The 24,482-nt window shown below is 54.7% G+C and overlaps 1 protein-coding gene across 1 annotated transcript in view; it reads left to right on the top strand.

The window, feature by feature from the left end:
* Window positions 1–24,482, top strand: part of COL23A1 (collagen type XXIII alpha 1 chain) — a 358,464-nt gene that overhangs the window by 327,169 nt on the left and 6,813 nt on the right. Inside the window, exons 7-25 of the mRNA XM_025388238.1 lie at window positions 166–192; window positions 1,624–1,650; window positions 5,509–5,625; window positions 6,579–6,614; window positions 7,076–7,102; window positions 9,114–9,140; window positions 11,322–11,384; window positions 11,959–12,021; window positions 12,470–12,514; window positions 13,816–13,893; window positions 16,248–16,301; window positions 19,010–19,054; window positions 19,872–19,961; window positions 20,779–20,841; window positions 21,139–21,195; window positions 21,408–21,434; window positions 22,501–22,563; window positions 22,647–22,700; window positions 22,986–23,012. Of these exons, the coding sequence (XP_025244023.1) occupies window positions 166–192; window positions 1,624–1,650; window positions 5,509–5,625; window positions 6,579–6,614; window positions 7,076–7,102; window positions 9,114–9,140; window positions 11,322–11,384; window positions 11,959–12,021; window positions 12,470–12,514; window positions 13,816–13,893; window positions 16,248–16,301; window positions 19,010–19,054; window positions 19,872–19,961; window positions 20,779–20,841; window positions 21,139–21,195; window positions 21,408–21,434; window positions 22,501–22,563; window positions 22,647–22,700; window positions 22,986–23,012 (990 nt within the window). The remainder of the gene's footprint in view (window positions 1–165; window positions 193–1,623; window positions 1,651–5,508; window positions 5,626–6,578; window positions 6,615–7,075; window positions 7,103–9,113; window positions 9,141–11,321; window positions 11,385–11,958; window positions 12,022–12,469; window positions 12,515–13,815; window positions 13,894–16,247; window positions 16,302–19,009; window positions 19,055–19,871; window positions 19,962–20,778; window positions 20,842–21,138; window positions 21,196–21,407; window positions 21,435–22,500; window positions 22,564–22,646; window positions 22,701–22,985; window positions 23,013–24,482) is intronic.

Genomic DNA, 24,482 nt, shown 5'->3' with positions numbered 1-24,482 from the left:
AGCTGTCACTGATGCTGACAGCTTGTGTGTAATTTTCCACTCAGCCGCCCAAAGTTCTGCTCAGCATCACGGGCCCTTCTGCCCTCAGAGGTACAGGGAAGCCAGAAGGGGAGCCAGCCTAGGCCCCTCACTCAGGCCTGTTCTTTCTCCACTTTCCTTCTCCAGGGACTTCCAGGCCCGAAAGGGGAAAAGGTAAGTGAAACCAGAGGCTGTGCAGATGCGGTAGGCAGGCAAAGGATCCCAGAAACCTCCCTCCAAACCCAGTTCCAGTGTGCCCTCGAGCACCTCGCAGCCCCTCCGAACCCAGTTCCAGTGTGCCCTCGAGCACCTCGCAGCCCCTCCTAGAGCCTCAGTTTCCCCATCTGTAGAGTGGGAATCACCGTGCCTACCTTCTGAAAGGGTTACAAGGCTTACACTTGACAATACGGAGAGTTGAGTCTGAGTTCTCCTGGGACCAAAGCATAACCAAACTCGGAGGCCCAGTGTTCCCAGAATGACGAATGTCCAGAGGACTTCATGGTGAAGGGGAGGTGCCAGGAGGGCTGGGGGATTGAACCATGACTGTTAATGGTATTCTCTGTAGGGAGGGCACCCCTCAGGAAGACATGGCGGAGAGCTATCTCTGCGGCCCCTTGGGAGGAAGGCTTCCCTGGCATCAGGCACTAAAGCCCCCTAGAAACCAGGGACCAAGTGCTTCAGAAGGGGACAGAAGAGACCTGTGTTACCCACGGTAAAATCAGGGGAGGGGTCAGAGCAGGCCTAGATGTGCCAGGGCCAGCTAGGTGCTCCCACAGCTGGACCACGTCCACCCCCGACGCGGAATTTGGAAATGGGAGGTGAGAGCTGCAGATGGGCCCTGCTGTGTGTGATTCGGCAGCTCAGGCCAGGGCAGGCAGGGTTCCCACCCAACCACCAGGGCTGAGGGAGCCGTGGGGAGGCCTGGGGGCTGGTGTTCAGAACCTCGGCTTTGCATTCCAGCTCCACCACCAACTTTGTGGCTTTGGCCAAGTTGCTGGGCTCTGTGGGCCTCAGTTTCCCCATCTGTAAATGAAGACCAATCTCACCGAGTCACAGGAGGGATTGCATGAGGTCATGGTCTCAATGTTCTTGCCAATGATGAGAGACTAGTGCAGTTGGTGGGTGGCCTGATTACCTTCCCGCTGGCCTTGGCTGATGCCACCACGTCATAGAAGTGATTCCATCAGGGGCTGTGAAACCAGAGAGAACTGGTGTCTTGGTGTCTATTGCTGCTTAATGCACTGCCCCAAAACTTGGTGGTGTAAAGCAGCATTTACTCATTAGCATCCCTTCCAGAGGACACAGTGGGAGGGGCTGTCTCTGCTCCACAATATCCGGGGCCTCGAATGGCTGGGACTGCCCTGAGATAAGGGAACACCTGCCTACAAGCCCCGGATCCGCTAGCTGTGTGACCTTGAGCAGGTTAAGTGGCCTCACTGTGTTTGCTTCCTCATTGGAAATGGAAATAAAAATAGAGCCTGCCTGCTATTTTTGTTAGAATTAAGTCATACCATGTCTATGAAGCACTGGGCACAGGTGCTCGACGGGAAATGGGAGGAAATGATGAAAGCAGTGGTGATACCTTTCCATGTCTTTTGTTCCTAGGGTGCACCAGGAGACTTTGGCCCCCGGGTAAGAACCAGGCATGACCTCCCTCACTGCCCATATGGTTTGTTTGACTTAATAATTAGGCATAACTGGCGCTGCTTCTGGGTCCTGGCTCCCTGCAGCTCATCACAGAAAGGCCAAGAGGCCCCTTCCCCACCCATAGCACCGGTGGAAGCCCCCAGGGACCTGGGTCGTGGGGCTGCCGCCTCTTGCGCAGGTGGGTGTCTCTGGAAGATGTCCAGGTCTCCATGCTTACCACTGTGGATGCTGGACAGTGGGGCTGGCACGTGACCCACACTGGAGACTGAGGACAGCTGGCACCCCAAAAAGAAGGAAGGCTCTGGGATCAGCAGAACTGAGCTCAAAGCTCAGCTCTGCCACCTGCCAGCTGAGTGACCCTGATCAAGTCACTTTGCTCCCGGAGACTCAGTTTCTTCAACTGTGAACGGGAGGACAGCCCCCACCCCAAGAGGTTGTTGTGGGAATGAAAAGGTAGTGGGAGCGGCAGTGCAGAGCGGGGCTGCAGCTTGTCGTCAGGGCTGGCTGGGCGCCTGCGCCGTACCTCTGCGGCCCTGAGCTGTGAGCAGGAGCAAGGAAGGGGGCTGGCCAGGCCAAGCCCCACAGACACAGCTGCTCTGTGCCAGCCACATAAAGCTGGTGAGATTGCTCTGCAGTCAAAGAAAGGGTCTCGTGCTGAGTTTTAGCTGCTGAGAAAAATCCTTCTGCTTGCTTCCTGGTGGGTGTGTGGAGCTGATAATCCAAAGCGGATGCCCTCTTCTCAACAGACTAGAAGTCCTGAGGCCCAGAGGTCATGGAAGAGGGGATCTCCTCCCAAGCCCCCCAACCCTCTTCATGGATACCTTCCCTATATTCCCAGTGTCCCAGTCATCGGGAACATCACCCCCCAACACACACACACAAAGTTTAGTGGCTTAATGGCCGGGCACAGTGGCTCGTGCCTGTAATCCTAGCACTTTGGGAGGTCGAGGCAGGTGGATCACTTGAGGTCAGGAGTTCGAGACCAGCCTAACCAACATGGTGAAACCCTGTCTCTAGTAAAAATACAAAAATTAGCAGGGTGTGGAGGTGGGCGCCTGTGGTCCCAGCTACTCGGGAGGCTGAGGCAAGGGAATTGTTTGAACCCAGGAGGCAGAGGTTGCAGTGAGACGAGGTGGCACCACAGCACTCCAGCCTGGGCGATAGAGCGAGACTGTCTCCAAAAAAAAATTTTAAATAGTGGCTTAAGACTCCAATTGCCATTCTCTCTCATGGCCCCTGGGTTAGGCTTAGGCTGTCTCGGGAGGTTGTCGGCAGCCAGGCCAGGAGCCCGTCCCGTGGCCGCGGGTGACGTGGATGCTGGTGGGCATTCCACTGGTGAGCGGCCCTCCCTGGAGAAGGAGTCTGCACACTGATCACCTACTTGCCTTTCTCTGGGCTTGGTTAAGTGGCTTTGCCTCCAGGTTTCAAAAAGCCTTGTGGTTTTTCAAATCACCGTCCTGCCTTTCTGACCACACGACCTGTCTGCTGACTAGATGGTTTTCCCACGGCTCAATCCGGGCTTTATGAGTAGAGACCATCACCTGTACAATCGCCGGATCCTCAAGGTAGACTCCTGAGTGGGGTCCTGGGCCTGATGACTTGCTGTGTTACCCCCAACTCACCCCACGTTTGCAGGGTTAGACCTCAGCCATCCAATCCCTGAGGGAGGAGCAGGCGGGCTGGCCGGGAAAGAGCCTAAGAACCTCTCCCAGGACCGGCTCCAGTGTCAGGCCCATTTTCTGTCTTAATAAGTAGAGTCCAGGCCAGTAGTTCCCAGCCTGAGGGCCTTTATAAAAGGAACAGCAGGGAGCTAAGGGGGTGTCTTCAAATTCTTCCTGATTCAGTGCAAATTAAAACAGGAATTACCTGTCACCATCACCACCCATGCCTGGTGACCTAACCAAGCTTTCAGTTTTCTTCCCTTTCGGCTGGAGCTGTAACATTTTGATCAGGACCCTGGCCATGCCAGACCAGGAGGAAGACCTGAGTGGCGGGTGTTGAGAACTTCTGCTGATTTTTTAATTGGGAAAGCAAGTGAATTTGTGTTACGTGCAGTTTGCTAGAGAGGTGAGCTATTTCAGATCAGGGAACATCTGTGGATGAAAAGAAGTGTCTCAAAGGGACCTCTTGCCTTGGCAGTGAGAGGAGGCTCCGCCTTCCCTAGCTCTGTAACCTTGGGCAACTGACCCTCTGACCCCCAACCCCAGCCATTCCATCTGTAAAGTGGGACAATAACAGTGCCCTGGCCAACTCATCGCAAAGGTTGAATAAGATCATGTTCGGCCAGGTGTGGTGGATCATGCCTGTAATCCCAGCACTTTGGGAGGCCAAGGCGGGCAGATCACTTCAGGTCAGGAGTTCGAAACCAGCCTGGCCAACATGGTGAAACTCCGTCTGAACTAAAAATACAAATAATAATAATAATAGTAATCCCAGCTACTCGGGAAGCTGAGGCAGGAGAATCGCTTGAACCTGGGAGGTGGAGGTTGCAGTGAGCCAAGATTGTGCCACTGCACTCCAGCCTGGGCAACAGAGCTAGAGACTCTGTCTCAAAAAAAAAAAATCATCTTCAGGATATCCTTGCTAGCTCAGTGCTAGGTCTTCCTTTCTTTGTTACAAGAAGGTTGAGGGCCACTGACACCATGACGTGGGTGTACTCCATTCCTGTGGCTCCACCCTGTGCCAGTGCAGGGTGGGCCCTGCTGGGGCAGTGGGTAGGTGCCAGTCACAGTGGTCTTCCTTCCTCTCGGGTTGGGCTATGAGGTGGGGCTCTGGCTGCCTGAGGTCTGACCCAGTGCTAACATCAAGTTCTAAAGTTGGGGATTTAGTGCTGCATGAGAGAAACTGTGTGGCCCTTCATCATCATTTTTTTTTAAGTTTTATTTTGAGACAATTGTAGATTTACATGTAATTGTAGTAAATAACATCTGTGTACCCTTCATCCAGTCTCCCCCAGTGGTGACATCTTGCATCTCTGAGTACAATCTCACAACAGGAAATTGGCATTGATACAATCCACCAACCTTATTCAGATGCCTCCAGCTGTACACACACTCGTTTGCGGGTTTAGTTCTGTGCAATTTTAACACACTTGTAGATCTGTGTAAAGCACACAAAGGTCCCTCATGCTGTTCTTTTGTAGTTACAATCACCTTTATCCCCCCATCCCTAATGCCTGGCAACCAGTATGGGTTCTCCATCTCTATAACGTTGTCATTTCAAGAGTGTTACGTAGATACAACCACACCGTATTAAGCTTTTGAGATGGACTGTTTCACTCAGCGTAATTCTCCTGAGATGCATCTGAGGTGTTGCATGTGTCGTGGCCTGTTCCTCTGGGTTGATTGCTGAGTTGTGTTCCATGACGTGGACGTACCCCAGCTCCTTAACCTTCCACCTACTGAAGGACTTTTGGATTGGTTTCCAGTTTGGGGCTGTTACTAACCAAGCAGCTGTGAACAAGGTCCTCCAGGAAGGTCCTTCAGGAGATACTCAGGCCCCACTCTAGAGAGAAGAGGGGGCAGCTGGACACGCGTGTTTCCCCCCACATGCAGCACATGCCATCTCTCTCCTAAACACTGGATCTGGGCTTCAGGTGCTGAAGAGCTGGCACATTCCTTGGCATGTAAAAGGTCCCGTAGGGCCTCTGACACCAAAGTATGGGGATCTGTTCGGTCGTGCAGTCCCCAGTAAGTGGCAAGAGGCCCAGTCACAAAGCCCTCCCCTTTGAGCCTGCCCCAAGGGCTGGGAAAGGGGATGGCGTGGGGCTGCCCATCTGAGGGTTTCTCTCTGGAGGCTGGACCCCCTCCCGCTCAGAGTCATGCCAAGCCCCATCTCTTTCAGGGAGACCAAGGACAAGATGGAGCTGCTGGGCCTCCGGGGCCCCCTGGACCTCCTGGGGCCCGGGGCCCTCCTGGCGACACCGGGAAAGATGGCCCCAGGGGAGCACAAGGCCCAATGGTAAGAGAGGGCCTGGAGTTTGGCCACCCAGAACTTGACCAAAACCCCAAATCCGGATTCCAGAGCCAGCCCCATCCCCATCCCCGTCTCTAGTGCAGACCCCACACCAGCCTTAACCCCAATCCAGACACTGAACCTGGGCCCAAACTTAACTCCAACCAAGATCCAACCCCAATTCAGATCCTGACCCTGACCCCAGACCCAAACCCAACCCTAACCTCAACCCAGACCCTTATCCCATTCGAACCTTAAATCTAACACTAACTGGGTCTCTGATCCCAATCAAGACCTTGACCTCAAACTCATTCCCAAATCCCGGTCTACACCCCCAATTCAGACCCTAACTCTGACCCTTCCAGACTCTGACGCTGACCAAACCAACTCTAACCTCAGATAGACCCAGACACCCTAAGTTGACCTTAGTTGCAATCCCAGTCCCAATCCTGACTCAACCCTGAGCCTGAGACCCTTCTGGGGGCACTGTGTCTGCAGACCTTTATCAGCCCTCCCCTCGCGCTCCCCAATATAATATCTCAGCCTCAGCTTTCCTCCCAAGCGTCTCCAAAGCCTGGAGGCCAGGCCCCATCCTACTACCCTTTCCCTAACCCAGAAACCCCAGCCTGTCCTTCCCTCCAGTGTGGAGGCCACACCACCACCAGACTGCCACCAGGGTCCCCCCCCAGTCAGATGGATCCCCCACCAAACTGCCACCAGTTTCCCCCAGGACAGCTGCTCAGTTGGCTCATCCATTACTTGTCACGCCAGGCCAGAGGCTTCCCCAGCCTTACGCTCTCTTCTGTGGAGTGGGGACAGTGATACTCGCTCTTCAGGTTTGGCGAGGATGAAATGAGACAATGTACTTAGAGCCCCAGCCCAGGGTCTGGCCTGAGATTTGGGCTCAGTTCAATGTGACGACCTGCATCCCTCACTGCTGTCCCCTCACACTTCCGCAGGGCCCCAAAGGAGAGCCTGGACAAGACGGCGAGATGGTCAGTATCCAGGGCATTCCAGAGGCCTGGGCTGGCAGAACTGTGGTTCCCAGACCTGGAAGCCCTTTTCCCACACACGCTGACAGCAGGGCCACGCGCCCGTGTGTGTGTGCACGCCTCTGCATGTACATGTCTGCATGTGTGTGCACCCCGTGCACCTGCCCCTCCACCCCCCCGGGGACATGGCCAGGCGAGACACCAGTCGGAGGGAATTCCAGTAGCTCCACATTCCTGTGTGGAGGCTGTGGTCCACTTGCCACCGCCTGAGCCCTAATGCAGAAGCTGTCCCAGGGTTGAGGAGTCAGGCCTAGGGTGGGCAGCTCCAGCCTGCTTCTGACGGCAGCCCTGCCTCCTGGTCTCTGGGATTGGTGTCACCTTTTACAAAGCCAGGATGCTAAGAAGGACAGGCCCAGGATCAGCCTCCAGTATGACATTTAACACCTTCTCTTCTCTTGTTCCAGGGCCCGAAGGGACCCCCAGGGCCCAAGGTGAGTGCTCCTCATTCCCCATGCCCCTCCCCAGATCTGGTGGGATGGACTCACCCACCACCACCTCCTTTCTCTTCCCCCCACCCCCAGCGAAGCCAAGGCAGTAGGGTCAGGAGACCAAACTCCCAGACCATGGGCAAGTTACTGCACCTCTCTGGGCCTCAGTTTACTCATCCATTAACTGGAGGCACAGTAAACCTTTCCTGCCTTTTTCACACTGAGTTGTGAGAGTTGAATCATAAAACACATTAGCTTTTTGGTTTCAAATAAATTTTCCCTTTTTTTTAATTTTTTATTATTTTGAGGCAGAGCCTCACTGTCACCCAGGCTGGAGTGCAGTGGCACGATCACAGCTCACTGCAACCTCCACCTTCTGGGTTCAAACAATTCTCTTGCCTCAGCCTCCTGAGTAGCTGGCTGGGTCTACAGGTGTGCGCCACCACACCATGATTATATTTTATATTTTTAGGAGAGGCAGGGTTTCACCATGTTGGCCAGGCTAGTCTCGAACTCCTGACCTCAGGTTATCCGCCCACCTTGGCCTCCCAAAGTGCTGGGATCACAGGTGTGAGCTACCGCACCTGGCCCAAATAGATTTTGTTTTTAGAACAGTTTTTGTTTCACAACAGAACTAAACAAAGTACAGAGTTTCCATATCCCCCTGCCCCGGCCCATGCCCCCGCTCCCCAGCTATGAGTACCCCCACTTGTTAGAGATGATTTGCCTGCATGGACAGATCACCATCACCCAGATGCCATTGTTCACATTAGGGTTCACTCTTGCTGGGGTACTCTCTGGATTTGGACAAATGTGTGTTGACAAGTATCCACCACTGTGGTGTCATGGAGTATTTACCCTGCCCTAAACATTCTCTGTTCTCTGCCTGTTCATCCCTCGTTCTCCCTAGCCCCAGCACCACTGATCCTTTTATTTTATTTTTTTATTTTATTTTATTTTTTATTTTTTTTGAGTTGAAGTCTCACTCTTGTTGCCCAGGCCGGAGTGCAATGGCACAATCTCGGCTCACTGCAACCTCTGCCTCCTGGTTTCAAGCAGTTCTCCTGCCTCAGCCTCTCAAGTAGCTGAGATTACAGGCGCGCCCCTCCACGCCTGGCTAATTTTGTATTTTCAGCAGAGATGGGGTTCCACCATGTTGGTCAGGCTGGCCTTGAACTTCTGACCTCAGGTGATCCACCCACCTCAGCCTCCCAAAGTGCTGGGATTACAGGTGTGAGCCACCGTGCTCGGCCACTGATCTCTTTTCACTGTCTCCATAGTTTTGCCTTTCCCAGAGTGTCATCTAGCTGGAATCAGACTGTGTGTGGCCTTTTTGATTGGCCTGTTTTACTTAGTAATACACATTGACCTTTCATCCATGTCTTCTCATGGCTTGACAGCTCATTCCTTTTTAGCACTGACTGATAGTCCATGTCTGGGTTTATTATTTATTTAATGATAAGCCACAGTTTGTTTATTTATGCACTCACCTACTGAAGGACATGTTGGCTGCTTCCAGGTTTTGGCAATTTGGAGTAAAGCTGACGTCAGCATCCATGTGCAGGTTTTCATGTGGACATAGTTTTCCACGTGTTAGCGTGTCCAGCCCTCTGCAGATGTCAGCTCTTTCATTTTTGCCCTCTTTGGGGAGGATGTGAGTGGGGAGGAGGGCTCTGGTCCTCCCTGACGGAGACGGAGCCTCTGGCCTGAGGAGGAAGGATGGGAAAGCTGCTCAGCCAGTACCTCGTCCTCCAAAACCCTCTGAGACGGCAGGAGTCACCTCCCCCCTTTGAAGAACAGTGCCTTGCCAGGGTCGTTGAGCTTGGGAGTGAGTGGCTCAGAAGTGGAATTCAAGACTGTCCACCCCAGCTCTCTGAAGCACTCAGGGGTCTCTGGGCTGGCCCGGGGCACAGGTCATCAGTGCCACTTCTACCCGAGGAACAAGAGGCCTGGGGTCCGGGCCACACTCCTGCGGCTCTCACCTTGCTCTTGAACCCCCCATTGCCTCCCCCAGGGTGAGCCTGGAGTACCCGGAAGGAAGGTGAGAGGGGCCGATGGAGGAGCGTCCGGGTCAGTGTTGGGAGGTGGCTGGAGAGAAGGGCAGGGGCTGGGATGGAATGGGGATGGGGATGGGGACAGGATGGGGTGGGGTGGGAGCCAACCCACGGGGAAAGTGGCCTTGTCTTCCCCAGACCTGAGCCCTCACTGCGGGTGGCTGCCCTGTCCTTGCTCTCCGTGAGGCCAGAATTTATTTTATTCATTCATTTATTCACTCACTCATTCTTTCCCTTCCTCAAACACATCAAATTCATGCCCACTTCAGGGCTGAGCACACTAGTTCTCAAAGTGTGACCCTGGGACCCACCCCAGACCCACTGAATCAGAGACTCTGGGATGGGTCCAGAGTCAGTTTGACCAGCCCCTGGTGCCACTGAGGTGAGCTCAAGCTTAAAACCACTGAATGAGTGTTATGCTCTCCAGCCTCTTCTCCTGGGCCAGCCTCCTCCTTCGCCTCATTCAGGTCTCAGCAAAACCCTCCCCCAAGGCCAGCAAGCGCACTGGCTCACACCTGCAATCCCAGCACTTCAGGGGCCAAGACAGAAGGATCACTTGAGATCAGGACTTCAAGACCAGCCTGGCCAACATGGCAAAACTCCATCTCTACTAAAAATCCAAAAATAAATCAGCCAGGCGTGGTCACAGGCGGCTGCAGTCCCAGCGACTCTGGAGGCTAAGGCTGGAGAATCACTTGAACCCGGGAAGCGAAGGTTGCAGTGACCCAAGATTGTACCACCGCACTCCAACCTGCTGGGTGACAGAGTGAGACTCATCTCAAAAAAAACAAAAAAAAGACCACCCTGGACAATACACCAAGACCTCATCTCTACTAGAAATCAGAAAAACTAGTCAGGTGCAGTGGCATGCATCTGTTGTCCCAGCTACTTCGAAGGCTGAGGTGGGAGGATTGCTTAAGCCTGGTAGGTCGAGGCTGTAGCAAGCTATGGATTGTGCCACTGCACTCCAGCCTGGATAACAGAGCAAGACCCTGTCTCAAAAACCAAAAAATCAGGCCAGGCGTGGTGGCTCATGCCTATAATCCCAGCACTTTGGGAGGCCAAGCCGGGCAGATCACCAGGTCAGGAGATCGAGACCATCCTGGCTAACATGGTGAAACCCCATCTCTACTAAAAATACAAAAAACTAGCCGGGCGTGGTGGCCAGTGCCTGTAGTCCCAGCTACTCGGGAGGCCGAGACAGGAGAATGGCGTGAACCCAGGAGGCAGAGCTCGCAGTGAGCCGAGATTGTGCCACTGTACTCCAGCCTGGGCAACAGAGCGAGACTCCATCTTACGGAAAAAAAAAAAAAAAAAAATTCTCCCATCTTCTAGGAGACCTTCCCTGGCCACCTGCTGCAACAAGCTCCCCCTGCAGTCCCTCTCCGCCATGCCATCCTCTTCTCTTCTCAACACTACTCCACTTCCTGACATGGTGCCTAGAATTTATTTGCGTGTGTGTGTGTGTGTGTGTGTGTGTGTGTGTGTGTGTGTATATATGATAGGATCTCACTCTGTCACCCAAGCTGTGATGCAATGGCATGATCACAGCTCCCTGCAGCCTCAGGCAATTGTCCCACCTCAGCCTCTCAAATAGTTGGGACTACAGGCGTGTGCCACCATGCCTGGCTAATTTTTTATTTTCTGGTTTTTGTAGAGATGGAGTCTTGCTCTGTTGCCCGGGCTGGAGTGCAGTGGCTATTCACAGGTGCCATGATGGGGCACTACAGCCACAAACTCCTGGGCTCAAGCAGTCTCCCCGCCTTGACCCGCCAGAGTGCTGGAGTTAAGGCATGAGCCACCGTGCCAGCCAACCTTGTATTTATTTGAACGTTTCTTTTCCCTTGGCCTCCTCTGACTCCACCTGAGCAGGGACCTCAGCTGCCTGGCCCACAGGGGGAATGAATGGATGAATGTACCCTCATCATCTGCCTATCCGTTCTCTCTGCAAATGCCAGCCCTGGGCTGGTGGAGTCAGGCGACACAGAGAGATGGATCTGACCCCACCTCTGCCCTGGAGGGGCAAGGAGGGTGGGGAGGAGCTGCCTGGTACCATGTGCCAGTGCAGGTGCCAGGAGCAGACTGGTATACTAGGAAGCCCAGAGGAGGGAGGGGCCCACTGGCCACCCGAGGGTCTGACCGGCAAGCCCCAGGTGTCCTCTCCTCAGGGCGACGATGGGACACCAAGCCAGCCTGGACCACCAGGGCTCCCTGGACCACCAGGGCCCAAGGTGAGTATCTGCCCCTCCCCTCATGGCCCCCTGCCCCCACCTCCCATGGTTCCCGTCTGCCTGGTGAAGTCCCTACCCTGGACATTTGGCACCATGAGGTCCTAGGCCAGTGCCCGGTGCAGGCCAGAGAGAGGCAGAGGAAGGCCCTGGCCCCACCACACAACAGGCCTAGCGTCTCACCCAGTCCATGTGTCTCCCTGACTCCCTCAAGCCCTCGTTTCCATCTCAAGGGCCTCACTTCCTGCCGTGTCCCCAAGCCAAGAACTGGGTGTCATCCTCACGCCTCACTCCCCCAACCCCTCACAACAGCCACCAAATCCTGGCCAGCCAGTCTGCAAAGTGCCCCTTGAGCCCCTGAGCTGCCCCAAGTAAGTGCCAGGGCCCACACCAGAAGGTGGCAGCCGTGGTCCTGTGTCCCCTGGGCTAGCAAGAGTCCTGAGGTCCATCCGCGCACACACCCCATGGACTCAGTAACAATTTGCCAGGAGGCCTAATCGCAAGGCTTCGGGCAGCCCCAAGGCACCTGCCACGTGCCCGCTCACACTTGCTTTCACTGCAACTGTTTCTATTTCAGGGCGAGCCAGGGAGCGAGGGGCCTCAGGGCGAGAGTGGCGTGGGTGGTGCCCCAGGACCAAAGGTGACGTGAGAACTTGCTGCTCTGGCACCTGTGGGCCCTGCTCAGACCTTCCCCCAGTCGAGAGTGGGAGACGTGGTCTCAGCTCTCATTTGCCCTTTTAAGTGAGGAGTCCCAGGAGGACCTGGCCCAGGGGTCTCCTTCAGCACTGTCGGAGCTGGTGTGGGGGCAGCAGTGGTGAATCTGGACAAGTGGCAAGGCCTCCACTGGTGCCCAGCTCTGTGGCCAACTCACCATGCAGCCTCCAGCTCCGGGACACCAGCGTCCCCACCTCTATACAAAGTGATGTCAGAGGAGGGTCTCGCAGGCCCCTCCGGGAGCCCCATTCCTGGAGTGCTGTCTCATACATTTGGGTGCAAAGGCTCTCCAGCACTTGGGACCTGGGCCCTCCTGGGAAGAGGGGACTGGGAGGCGTGGTTTGGCTTCACACCTGCACCGTGTATCTCCACAGGGGGAGCCTGGCCACCGAGGCACGGACGGAGCTGCAGGGCCCCGGGTAAGCTGCCGCCTCTCAGGCAAGGCCTCAGGGATGAGATCTAGGGGCCCTATAGCTTCAGAAGCCCCTGTCCCCACAGAGACCCCAGAGGAGCAGTGGAGCTACAGGAACTGGGAGGATTTTACTTTTTAAACCAATGTATTTGTGATTTTTGAAAATTCATAGTACGTGCCTTTTTTGGGTAAAATGTTCAAATATGGAAGTATAAGAATAAGAGGCCCGACCCGTTATTATGAAGCCAGCTCTCTCTCAGTCCCCTCGAGCGCGTGCCCATCTAAATTCCTTTCTCTATATATTCAGACACAGGTCCTCCGTTTGTCCTATGCCTGATCCTGCCGCAGTGGGCTGGGCCTTGCCTTTTCCCCACCCCACAGGGAGGTTTGTCCCTGCCACCAGGAGCACAGCGCCCCAGCCCGCCCCAGATCTTTTGTGACCAGCCCCTATCAACATACCTTACCTTTAGGGTGACGTCCAGGATCCTGGCCTCGGCTCTGTCTCCTCGTGCTCCGGGAGGCTGGCTTCTTCCTCCAAAAAAAACGATCTGAGCCCCTGCCTGGCTGTGCAGGTGGTGGGGAGCGGGAGAAGGTTGGATTAGGCAGCCAGTGAGCCAGGCTGTTCTGGGCAGGCTGTGACGGGACGGGGGAGGGCTGGCAAATGAGGCCCAGGCAGGGGTCTCCAGCCCGCACAAGGGATCGGCTCGGGCCTGAACCAAAGTGCTCCCCACCCTTCACCGTACCCCAAGCAAAGAGCAGCCTGGGTGGGGAGTGAGGCTCACGAGGAGAGGGCTGGCCAGCAGCCTTGCGTGCATGTTGAGTGTGCACGTTGAGTGTGCAGTATGGGCATGGGCACGCTTACGTGCACCTGTAACCAGGCGGGAATAGGCGTGTGGGTGCGCGGTGTGTGCAGCCTCTACCAGAGGCTGGGAAATGGAGGCACGGGCCCGATCCAGCCTGCTCATGTTTTTGTGTTTCGGAGGGTTTGGGGCTTTTCTGTGTGTTGTGAACATTTAAAAATCTGAAGAGCGTCACATCAAAATCAGGCTTTCCATTTTCCCCCGAGGACTTGGGTCAGGCCTGAACGCCCACACGAAGGCAATTCCAGCTGCCCCTCAGACCAGGTGGAAGCAGGGCCCGCCTCCCCTGCCCTCCCACGCTGGGATCCACACTGGGGAGGGGCATGCGTGTGGCCTGGGTGACAAGGCTCTTCCATTGCTTTGTCTCTGGGTGTGACGCAGGGACAGCTGCCACTTCACCCCCCAGCGTAGCTCTTCCCTGAAAGTCTTACTCTTCTTCCTGCCTCAGGGTGCCCCAGGCCTCAAGGGCGAGCAGGGAGACACAGTGGTGATCGACTATGATGGCAGGATCTTGGATGCCCTCAAGGTAGTGTTTCTGGTGGGACCAGGATGTGCCTTAGATATGATTTTCCTTAGGGAATAATTACTTCCTTTGTGATTAATGCTGCACTTTTTTACACAAGGGACTCGAGGCAGCTTAGCACAAAGACCCCAACCGTTCCTAGGTGTCCGATGTGGAAATCAGGGCTATGTTGAGACCCGCCTCAGAGAGCCCCTGTGAATGTGTCCCATGTGGACCGAGCTCCCTAGAGGCCAAGTCAAAAAGGGAAGCTCCTCGCTCAGGGGCAGGAGCCAGAGCATTTCCTGGGGTCTGTTCCCACCGGTGTCTCCTGGGACCTTCCCAGAGGACACTGGGTGGAGGGGACACTGCGTAGAGGGCCAGGTCTTCTAATGATGTCATGGAGAGGATGAGAGTGGCAAGCCCGGCCCCCGGAGTCTTGGGAGATGTGTGACCCCCGAGCCCAGTGGCTAGTAAACTTGGGACTTACCACCAGTGGAGAGAGGCACTGGGTGCCAGCAGCTCATGGGTACCCCAGAAGGGAAGTGGGTGAGGAAGGAGTGGTCGCCAGAGACCAGACCGGGAAGGGGGCCCTGGCCCCACCTGAGCATCATTTCCAGTTATGTCCCACAGGCTTTGGGGAAGTGCAAGTTGGCAGTAACTGTGGCACCCACCCCCAGGCATGCATGGCATGGCGTGGCATGGTGTGGCGTGGCATGGCGTGGTGTGGCGTGGCATGGCGTGGCATGGCGTGGTGTGGCATGGCATGGCATGGCAGGCACATGCATGGTGTGTCCCAGGCTGACTGAGCCTATGAGTACAGGGAGTTGGGAGATGGACTTTGTTTTGTTTTGTTTTTATTTTTGTTTTTGTTTTTGAGATGGAGTTTCACTCTTGTTGCCCAGGCTGGGTGTGATCTCAGCTCACTGCAGCCTCTCCCTCCCAGGTTCAAGCAATTCTCCTGCCTCAGCCTCCCAAGTAGCTGGGACTACAGGTGTGTGCCACCACACCCGGCTAATTTTTGTATTTTTAATAGAGGCGGGGTTTCACCATGTTGGCCAGGCTGGTCTCAAACTCCTGATCTCAAGTGATCCGCCCACCTCGGCCGCCCAAAGTGCTGGGATTATAGGTATGAGCCACCATGCCTGGCCAGAGATGGACTTTGGATGCTAGGCTGACATGTTGACTCAATTTGATGGGCAGCAGGCAGCCATAGTCCACATAGTCCATGTGGGGGATGATGTTAAAAAAATAAAAACATGCCAGGTGGGTGGCTCACGCCTATAATCCCAACACTTTGGGAGCCTGAGGCAGGCGGATCACAAGGTGAGGAGTTCGAGACCAGCCTGGCCAACATAGTGAAACCCCGTCTCTACTAAAAATACAAAAATTAACTGGGTGTGGTAGTGCGCACCTATAGTCTCAGCTACACGGGAGGCTGAAGCAGGAGAATCACTTGAACCCGGGAGGCGGAGGTTGTGGTGAGCTGAGATTGCACCTCTGTACTCCAGCCTGGGCAGCAGAGGGAGACTCCATCTCAAAAAAATAAAGTAAAAAATAAAAACATATTGGGGGAAGGCTAGCTAAGGAATGGTATGGACAGTGAACGAAAGCAGGTGTTGAAGCAGGCAGCAGCAGGACCCCAGGCAGGGAGGTCCTGGGCCTGGGCCTAGAGGAGGGTGGATAAGATGGAGGCCAGGGGTATCTCAGTGGGACACCAACAAGAAGGGCACAGGACAGGGAGGCGGGAGGCGGGAGGGGAGAGACCTAGAGCTTGTGGGACAGGGGCTGGGCAGGGTGCAGTTTTACAGAAGGGAGGGGAGGAGAGTGTGGAGGCCGAGCAGGGGGACTGCAAAAAGTCTGGGTCAGGACAGGAGCTTGAGAGTGGGGTCGGACCTGGACACACTGGAGACCCCACCCCTATCTGCGAGACTGAGGAACTCCCTAGGTCCAGCAGATAGCAGCCAGTGGAGCCAGAGGGTCAGAGAGCTCATAGGACAGTCAGAGAGGGTGGTGCTGGGCCACTGTTGGGGATGTCATTCTTGGCAGGCCTTGAATGCCAGCAGGGGACTTAAGCTTGCTTCGAGAGGCAATAGGGAGCCAAAGCAAGATCTTGAGCAGGGGAACATTGTGACGAAATCTGGATTGGGGCAGAGGGCCGTTCATGGCAGCAGACACCTCCTGGCCTCCCCCAAACCTGGGTAGCCAGATAAAGCCATGCACAGTGTGGCCTGACCTGACGGGAAGAAGCAGTCCCCGAGGACCCTGCCCCTGCTCAGCTCAGCTGGACGGGGACCTTGTTCCAGGTGGGGAGCTGGGCGGGCAGCGAAGGGAGGCCCTGCCTAACCAATGACACTGACTGGCTTCACTTTCACACACAGGGGCCTCCCGGGCCACAGGGGCCCCCAGGGCCACCAGGGATCCCTGGAACCAAGGTCAGTGCCGACAGAGCTATGTGGTCCCCCAAGCATTTGTCTCCAGCGCTCACCTCCCACTTCTGTCTGCTCTGTGATCCTCTTCCACTTCCCTCCTGGTGTCCTGGCCTGGCTTCTGCGAGCTCAGAGAAAGGGCCTGAGCTTCCAGGCTGAGTGCCTTCTCCCTGGGCTCTGTCTAATCTGGGAGATTTCCCTGGGAAGCCTCATTCATACGTTTAAACTGAAAAATCATGCAGCTATAAAAAGGAATGAAATCCTGTCATTTGCAGCCACATGGATGCAGCTGGAGGCCATTATCCTAAGTAAATTAATACAGAAAAGAAAATGGGCTGAGTGTGGTGGCTCACACCTGTGAATCCCAGCACTTTGGGAGGCCGAGGCAGGTGGATCACCTGAGGTCAGGAATTTGAGACCAGCCTGACCAACACGGTGAAACTCTGTCTCTACTGAAAATACAAAAAATTAGCTGGGCATGGGGGTGTGTGCCTGTAATCCCAGCTACTTGTGAGGCTGAGGCAGGAGAATCGCTTGAACCTGAGAGGTGGAGCTTGCAATGAGCCAAGATTGTGCCACTGCACTCCAGCCTGGGCAACAAGAGCAAAACTCCATCTGAAAGAAAGAAGGAAAGAGGAAGGAAGGAAGGAAGGAAGGGAGGGAGGGAGGGAGGGGAAAGGAGAAAGGAGAGAAAAGAAAACCAAATACTGCATGTCCTTACTTAAAAGTGGAAGCTGAGCCAGGCGCGGTGGCTCACGCCTGTAATCCCAGCACTTTGGGAGGCTGAGGCGAGCGGATCACCTGAGGTTGGGAGTTCGAGACCAGCCTGACCAACATGGTGACACCCCATCTCTACTAAAAATACAAAAATTAGCCATGTGTGGTGGTGACCGGCACCTGTAGTCCCAGCTACATGGGAGGCTGAGGCAGGAGAATTGCTTGAACCCGGGAGGCAGAGGTTGCAGTGAGCCGAGATCACGCCACTGCACTCCAGCCTGGGAGCCAGAGCAAGAGTCCATCTCAAAAAAAAAAAAAAAGTGGAAGCTGAACATTGGGTACACACAGACACAAAGATGGGAATAATAAATACTGGAGATTCCAAAAGGGAAGAGGTGGGAGGACAGGGATTGAAAAACTACATATCGGGTGCTATGTTCACCACTTGGGTGACAGAATCATTAGCAGCCCAAACCTCAGCATCATGCAGTACACCCATGTGGCAGCCCTACCCGTGTACCCCCGAATCTAAAACCTTTCTAAAAGCTATGAATTTTCCCGTAAGCACTGCTTTAGCTGCATCCTACAAACCTTGATATGTTGAATTTTATTTTTATTCAATTCAACCTAATTTCTAAGCTCTCTTTTGATTTATTCATGAATTATTTAGAAATACTTGGGGATTTAGAAATACTTGGGAGATTTTTTTCCAGATATCTTGCTTTTTTGTTTGGTTTTAGTTTTTTTCATATTTAATGTATCCAACTGACCAGATATTTTATTAATTTCTTATTTAATTATCATGCGGCCAGGCACGGTGGCTCATGCCTGTAATCTCAGCACTTTGGGAGGTGGAGGCGGGTGGATCACAAGGTCAGGAGTTCAGGACCAGCCTGGCCAATATGGTAAAACCCTGTCTCTACTAAAAGTACAAAAATTAGCTGCGCGTGGTTGTGTGCACGTGTAATCCCAGCTACTTGGGAGGCTGAGGCAGGAGAATTGCTTGAACCCAGCAGGCGGAGCTTGTAGTGAGCTAAGGTTGTGCCACTGCACTCTAGCCTGGCAGACATGGCGAGACTGTCTCAAAAAAAAAATTATCTTGCGGTTAGACAACATGTTCTTTTTTTTTTTTTTTTTTTTTTTTTTTGAGACAGTCTTGCTCTTTTGCCCAGGCTGGTGTACAGTGGCGCCATCTCAGTTCACTGCAACCTCTGTCTCACGGATTCAAGCAATTCTCCTGCCTCTGCCTCCTAAGTAGCTGGGATTACAGGCCTGTGCCACCACGCCCAGCTAATTTTTGTATTTTTAGTAGAGAGGGGGGTTTCACCATGTTGGCCAGGCTGTCTCAAACTCCTGACCTCAGGTGATCCACCCACCTCAGCCTCCCAAAGTGCTGGGATTACAGGCGTGAACCACTATGCCCAGCCAGAACATACTCTTTTTAATACAACATTGATCTTTTTAATGTATTAAAACTTGTTTTAGAGTCAAAGTGTTCTTTCTTGTTGAATGTTTTATATGCACACAAATTAAATGTATATTTAGCTGCTATTGGGTATAGTGTTTTATAAGTATCCACTAAATAAAAATAAAGAACTGAAAACCCAGCCCCTGTGGCCCCATACCAGTCCGGTGGATGGACAGCTATGCACACCCTGTGGCCTGTACCATTCGTTCGCATCCTGCCCGTTTGTCTCAAGAGAAAGAGCCAACAGCTTTGAAGTCAGGCAGATCTGGTCTTGGCATCGTCGTTCCTGGGCTCTGTGGCCTGAAACCAGTCACTTAACCCTCCAAGCCTCAGCACCCGAATCTGTGACATAACAACTTACCGGTGATAGCCATGGGCTACATCTGCTCGTGATGGACTAAGGAAACAGAGGAGGTGGTGGGTACTGACCCACCCTGGGCCGGGTACACAGTGTGTCTTGGCCCTCTGGCTGCTGACACCTCTCTAGGAAAGGAAGGCATAACCCCTCTTGCCATCTGTTTCCTTCCAGGGCGAGCTTGGATTGCCTGGTGCCCCAGGAATCGATGGAGAGAAGGTCTCTGGGCCTTTCATTTCCTTGGTGATGCCAGTGCCTGGTATTGGGCTGTGTGTGTGTGTGTGTGTGTGTGTGTGTGTGTACAGAGTTCAAGACCATGTGTGAGAGAGGCAAAAATCATGGATTCTGGCGCCAGGCTGTCTGTGTGCAAACCCTGGTCTACCCTCAGGCCCCGGGCAAGTTGCCTGCTCTGGGGTAGGGCTGAGTAGCTCTGTATGGAGAACACTCAGCACAGTGCCTGGCACGTGGTGAAAAGCCATAAAAGCTAAGCGCATCAGTGCCTTCGTAGGTATTGCCCCAGTTCTAGTGTGTGTGTGTGTGTGTATCTGTGTGTGATAGCCTATACAGACGTAAGCATACATGGGGTCACTGGCTATTCCAGGGTGAGTCTTTCCCACTGGGTCCGCAGTGTGTGTCTCATCCTGGACGTTATGTGATTGGTTGAATGGAGGGATTCGGTGGCTGGAAGAGTTTGTGGGGGTGGGGAGTCCCACCACTAGCTTCTGAGGTGTGAGCACAGAGCGATGTGGCCCCATGAGTGCCCCCAGAGGGGCAGCTCCAGGCTCAATGCTTCACCCATCTGCCCCTGGTCCCTGCCCTGAGGTGCCTGCACCCGGATGCAGTGAGCCAGGAATGGCATTGCCCTCATCCCCACCCACTGCACTCAGCTAAGGCTCCCAGCCACTGTGGCTGGAGGTGAGGCTCCACAAAGAGAAAGTGGGGACCTGCCATGAACTAAGCTCTGGGGACCTGCTGGGGTGGGGAAAGGGAGAGGACCTCCTGAGCCCCACTAATCCCTTGTTCTTGTGGCTTTCAGGGTCCCAAAGGACAGAAAGGAGACCCAGGAGAGCCTGGGCCAACTGGACTCAAAGGGGAAGCAGGCGAGATGGGCTTGTCCGGCCTCCCGGTATGTGACTGGGCTGGGCCACACATTGTGCCTCCTGTGTGGAAGCCCCGTGCTGTGGGGAGGCCAGGGCGTGCCTCTGACGGCCCCTGCAGTCTCAGTGCCCAGCCGGCCGGGGACACTCTAGCCTCTGGGCCAGCACTGCCCTCTTCTCTCCCGGCCTCCACTCCTCATCTGGAAGAGGCCTTCCGCCTGCCTCGGATGGCAGCTAAAATCAGGAGGTGTGGCCATGGAAGTGCGTTGGCCAGATGGTTATGCCACGTGCTCTGACCTAAGCTGCCCAAGTTTGCATCCAGGTCCGGGCAAGCAACCTAACCTCCTGGGGCCTTGGTGTCCTCACTTCCAAAATGGGGTGATCATCCCCCTCCCTCAAGGGCATGCGTGGCTGGGCTGACGGTGGCTGGCACACAGCAAATACCCACTGTTGTCGTCCTCATCATTTTTGTTGTTGCTTTTGTGGCCCGATTGGAAGAGCCACCAGGTGTTACACCACCACTGGGACATCCACTGTCCATCCCTGATGATCACTGGGCTAGAGGGGGCACTGGAGTTTGACCCCGGGGTCTTTGCTTCAGAGCCCCTGGTTGTTCCCTGCACCCCAAGAAAACAATCTGTGCAGCTGCTCCTGTGCTCTCTGAAGCCCATGCTGCTCACCACCCAGGGCATGGCCCGTGGATCCAGGGAAAACTTCTCAGTTGCAACAGCTAACTGAGGACTGCTCCCCGAAGCCACATGGGGGAAGGAAGGGAGGTCACTAAGCACCGTGGGTGGTGATGTAGGTGCTGGACACAAAGGACTCACAGGCCATGCCATCCTGCAGGGCGCTGATGGCCTCAAGGGGGAGAAGGGGGAGTCGGCGTCTGACAGCCTACAGGAGAGCCTGGTAAGGGGGTGTGGGGGGTCAGGGCTTCCCCCAACACCCAGTCCAGGCTGGGTGGGGACCCTGCGCCTTGGGACAAAAAGGCCACCTGGCCTGAGCAAACCCAGGGCAGTAGGGGAGGGAGAGCAAGGGGAGCGAGGCCCCTCTGAGAACCCACAGGCCAGCTGCCCCCCACTCACCAGACTCTGCCCTCTGGGCACAGGAAGGAGACTGTGGATCCAGCAGTATGTGATGAGCTGGGGTGCGGGTGGGTGAGGGCGACAGGCGGGGGGTGACTAACCTGTCTCTCACCCTCCCTAGGCTCAGCTCATAGTGGAGCCAGGGCCCCCTGGCCCCCCAGGCCCAATGGTAAGGACAGTTTGCTTTGGTTTGGTTTGAAGCAGCCAGGAAACCAAGAGGCGGGATGGGGGCTAGGTCCCAGAGCCATGACCAGGAGACAGCGGGCTTCGTCATTCAGGGAGGGGCACATGGGCAGAGGGCAGAGCCCAGGACAGGGCCCCAGGGGCCAGTGAGTGGCCCCTGCAAGAGGGTCCGGAGCCAGCCTTCTTATCTGCTTCCTCCTCCTGCAGGGCCTCCAGGGAATCCAGGGTCCCAAGGTGAGTGGGCATAGCCCCCTCTACTGACCTCAGACTCACTGCCTGGGCAGTTTCTAACAGCCTTGCCAATGGGCAAAGCAAAGGGCCTGATGCTCCGCCCTGGCCCATCCCTGAGTCTTCCCAGCACCTGAACGTCCCAACTCCCCAGGGCATAACCTCCCTGATGTCATCGGGGCCAGTGCCCCCTCTCCACACTTGGGGCTCTCTTCTCCACTTTCTCCCTCTGCCCAGAACCCCAGTCTGTACCTCTCTCCTCCTCGGGTCTACCACCCACGGTTTCTACTGCTTGTCCCCTTCTCCTTTCTCTGTGCCTCTCAGTTTCTTGCACTGTCCCCACCTCTCCCCATCCCAGCCTGCCCCACACACATCTGTCTCTCAGCTGTCATAGCCTGAGCACAAAGTCTTGGGCTTGGTGTGTATTACATAATGGAGTGTTGCCTGCTCTTACATTAAATCCTCGAGTGTGGCCTGCCTGCATGCCCTGCTCCAGGGAGGCAGACACAGACGGGGAGGCCATCTGGCCTCACTCTTTGTCACACCACCCTCCTGGCACGAGCACATCTCTGCTTCCCCAGCTCAGAGGCCAGATGTGGGATTAAGAGTCATGGAACCCCAGGCCTGAGCCCGCAGCCCCACCAGATGCACTGCTTCTGGTTCTGTTTTCTCTTAAGGCCACCACAGTTCATGTTTCAAAGAGGCAGCTGCTATCAGGGACAGGGTCCAAGGCTTGCCGCAGAAGCCTGATGGGGACCCAGCTCTGCTGCCTCCCACTGTGTGGCTGGGCCCGTCCCCGCCCCTGTCTGCACCTGCTTTCCTCATCTTTGAAATGGGTGTGACCATAATCACCTTCCATGGGGTTGAGGGAGCCTGTTTGGGAAAAGGTGCAATGTGCGTGGCCAGACCTCCTCCTGATCACCCTCACCAGGGAGTAAGCTGGGGTCAGGTCTGGTGGAGCCTGGATCTGTTCCTCTGTCCACATCCCAGCTCCCTTGCAGTCTCCAAGCTTGCCTGTCCTCCTCTCTGTCTAACCCCTTCCCCTTGACTGATTTCCCTCCTTTGCCTCCAGGGCTTGGATGGAGCAAAGGGAGAGAAAGGCGCGTCTGGTGAGAGAGGCCCCAGCGGCCTGCCTGTGAGTCTCACAAGCCTTGTTTGGCCCACAGGTGTTAATTCCTGTAACTAGCATGCCTCTTGACTCACTCCTTTTCTATCCAGGGGCCAGTTGGCCCACCGGGCCTTATTGGGCTGCCAGGAACCAAAGGAGAGAAGGTAACTGCTTCATTCGGAACTCCCTCTCCAACTATGGCCACATGGTCACGATGGCGCTCAGCCTGGGGACCCCAACCCTGTACCTCACTGGGTCCCTGCACTTCACAGGGCCAGAGTTCAGGCTCTGTGGATGCCAGGTCTGTCGTGGCCTCCATCCGTGCCTGCATGGTTGGTGGGTCTCCTCGCCTCCATGTCTGTGGCCAACCCATGGGGCTGGACTTCCCGGCAGCTGCGTTCCCAGCCCCCCTCCCCAACCCCTCTCACCCACTCTATGTCTCTCCTCAGGGCAGACCCGGGGAGCCAGGACTAGATGTAAGTGTCTCATCATCACTTTGAGTAATTGGGTGCCTCTTGTGTGTATCTTCTGCTCTCATGCAGTAACCTGATCTGGCTACTGAAGCGTGACCCCCTTCCCCAGGGCTGGGACTGCAACTGACTGGTTCCCCCTGTGTCCCCATTGCCAAGTGCAGTGCACAGCCCAGAGTAGGTCCTTTGTGGATAGATGAATGGATGGATAAAGGATGGATACATTGGTAGATGGATGATGGATGGACAATAGAAGATGAATCGATAGATTGATAAATGCATAATGGCTGCAGGATGGATGGATAGATGGATGGATGGATGGATGGATGGATGGATGGATGGATGAATGGATGGATGGATGGATGGATGAATGGATGGATGAATGGATGGATGGATGGATGGGTGAATGGTTGGATGGATGATGGGTGGGTGGATGATGGGTGGGTGGATGATGAATGGATGATGGATGGATGGATGGATAATGGATGAATGATGGATGGATGGAGGGGATGATAGATGATGAGTGGATGGATGGATAGATGGATGGATGATGCATTGTAGCAAGAAAGTGAAGAGAACAGTGAGGAACCTGTTGCAATATCCTGGTGACAGATAATAAGGCTTTAGCTAGAGCAGTAATTTGAGAAGAGGAGGAAGGGAAGTATTAGCCCAGGCTGATTATATCAAGTCTCTCTGGTAGCATACATAGAAAACATAGTTTAAACTGGCTTAAAATGACCCATAATTGAAAAGTATGGAGGTTCAACACATGGATCCAGGGCTCAACTATGTCAACACAGCTCAGCCTTTCACCCTCTCTTGTCCACTTTCCCTGTGGAAATCAAGTTCCGCGTGGTGGTGAGGTAAAGCCAGCAGCTCGAGACCATCATCCTCCCAGGCCCAAACTAAGAAGAAAGAAAATTTGACTCACTCCGGTGTTCTGCAGGAAGTCTCACGGGCTCTCCCTGGTCCCAGTTAGGTCAACACTGAACTGTCACTAGACCGTAGGAATGCAGTGCCCTGACCAGTCAGACCATGGACTGGGGCGGAATCAATGGGTTGTGAGAAGGGAGGTTTTTCTCAGGAAAATCAGGTAGCTATTTTGAGGGACATGGGACCAGATGCAGGGCTGCAAGGACTCTGGTGTCCACCCTAGACTTTAAAAAGAGAACATTACCGGCCGGGCACGGTGGCTCATGCCTGTAATCCCAGCACTTTGGGAGGCCGAGGCGGGCGGATCATGAGGTCAGGGGATCTAGACTATCCTGGATAACATGGTGAAACCTCGTCTCTACTAAAAATACAAAAAATTCACCGGGTGTGGTGGCGGGTGCCTGTAATTCCAGCTACTGGGGAGGCTGAGACAGGAGAATGGCATGAACACAGGAGGCAGACGTTACAGCGAGCCAAGTTTGCGCCACTGCACTCCAGCCTGGGCGACAGAGCGAGACTCCATCTCAAAAAAAAAAAAAAAAA

Source organism: Theropithecus gelada, chromosome 6 (assembly GCF_003255815.1).
Source record: "Theropithecus gelada isolate Dixy chromosome 6, Tgel_1.0, whole genome shotgun sequence".
Classification (NCBI taxonomy): Eukaryota; Metazoa; Chordata; class Mammalia; order Primates; family Cercopithecidae; genus Theropithecus; species Theropithecus gelada.
Note: the sequence above shows the minus strand (reverse complement) of the source record. Positions and strands in the feature narration are given on the sequence as shown.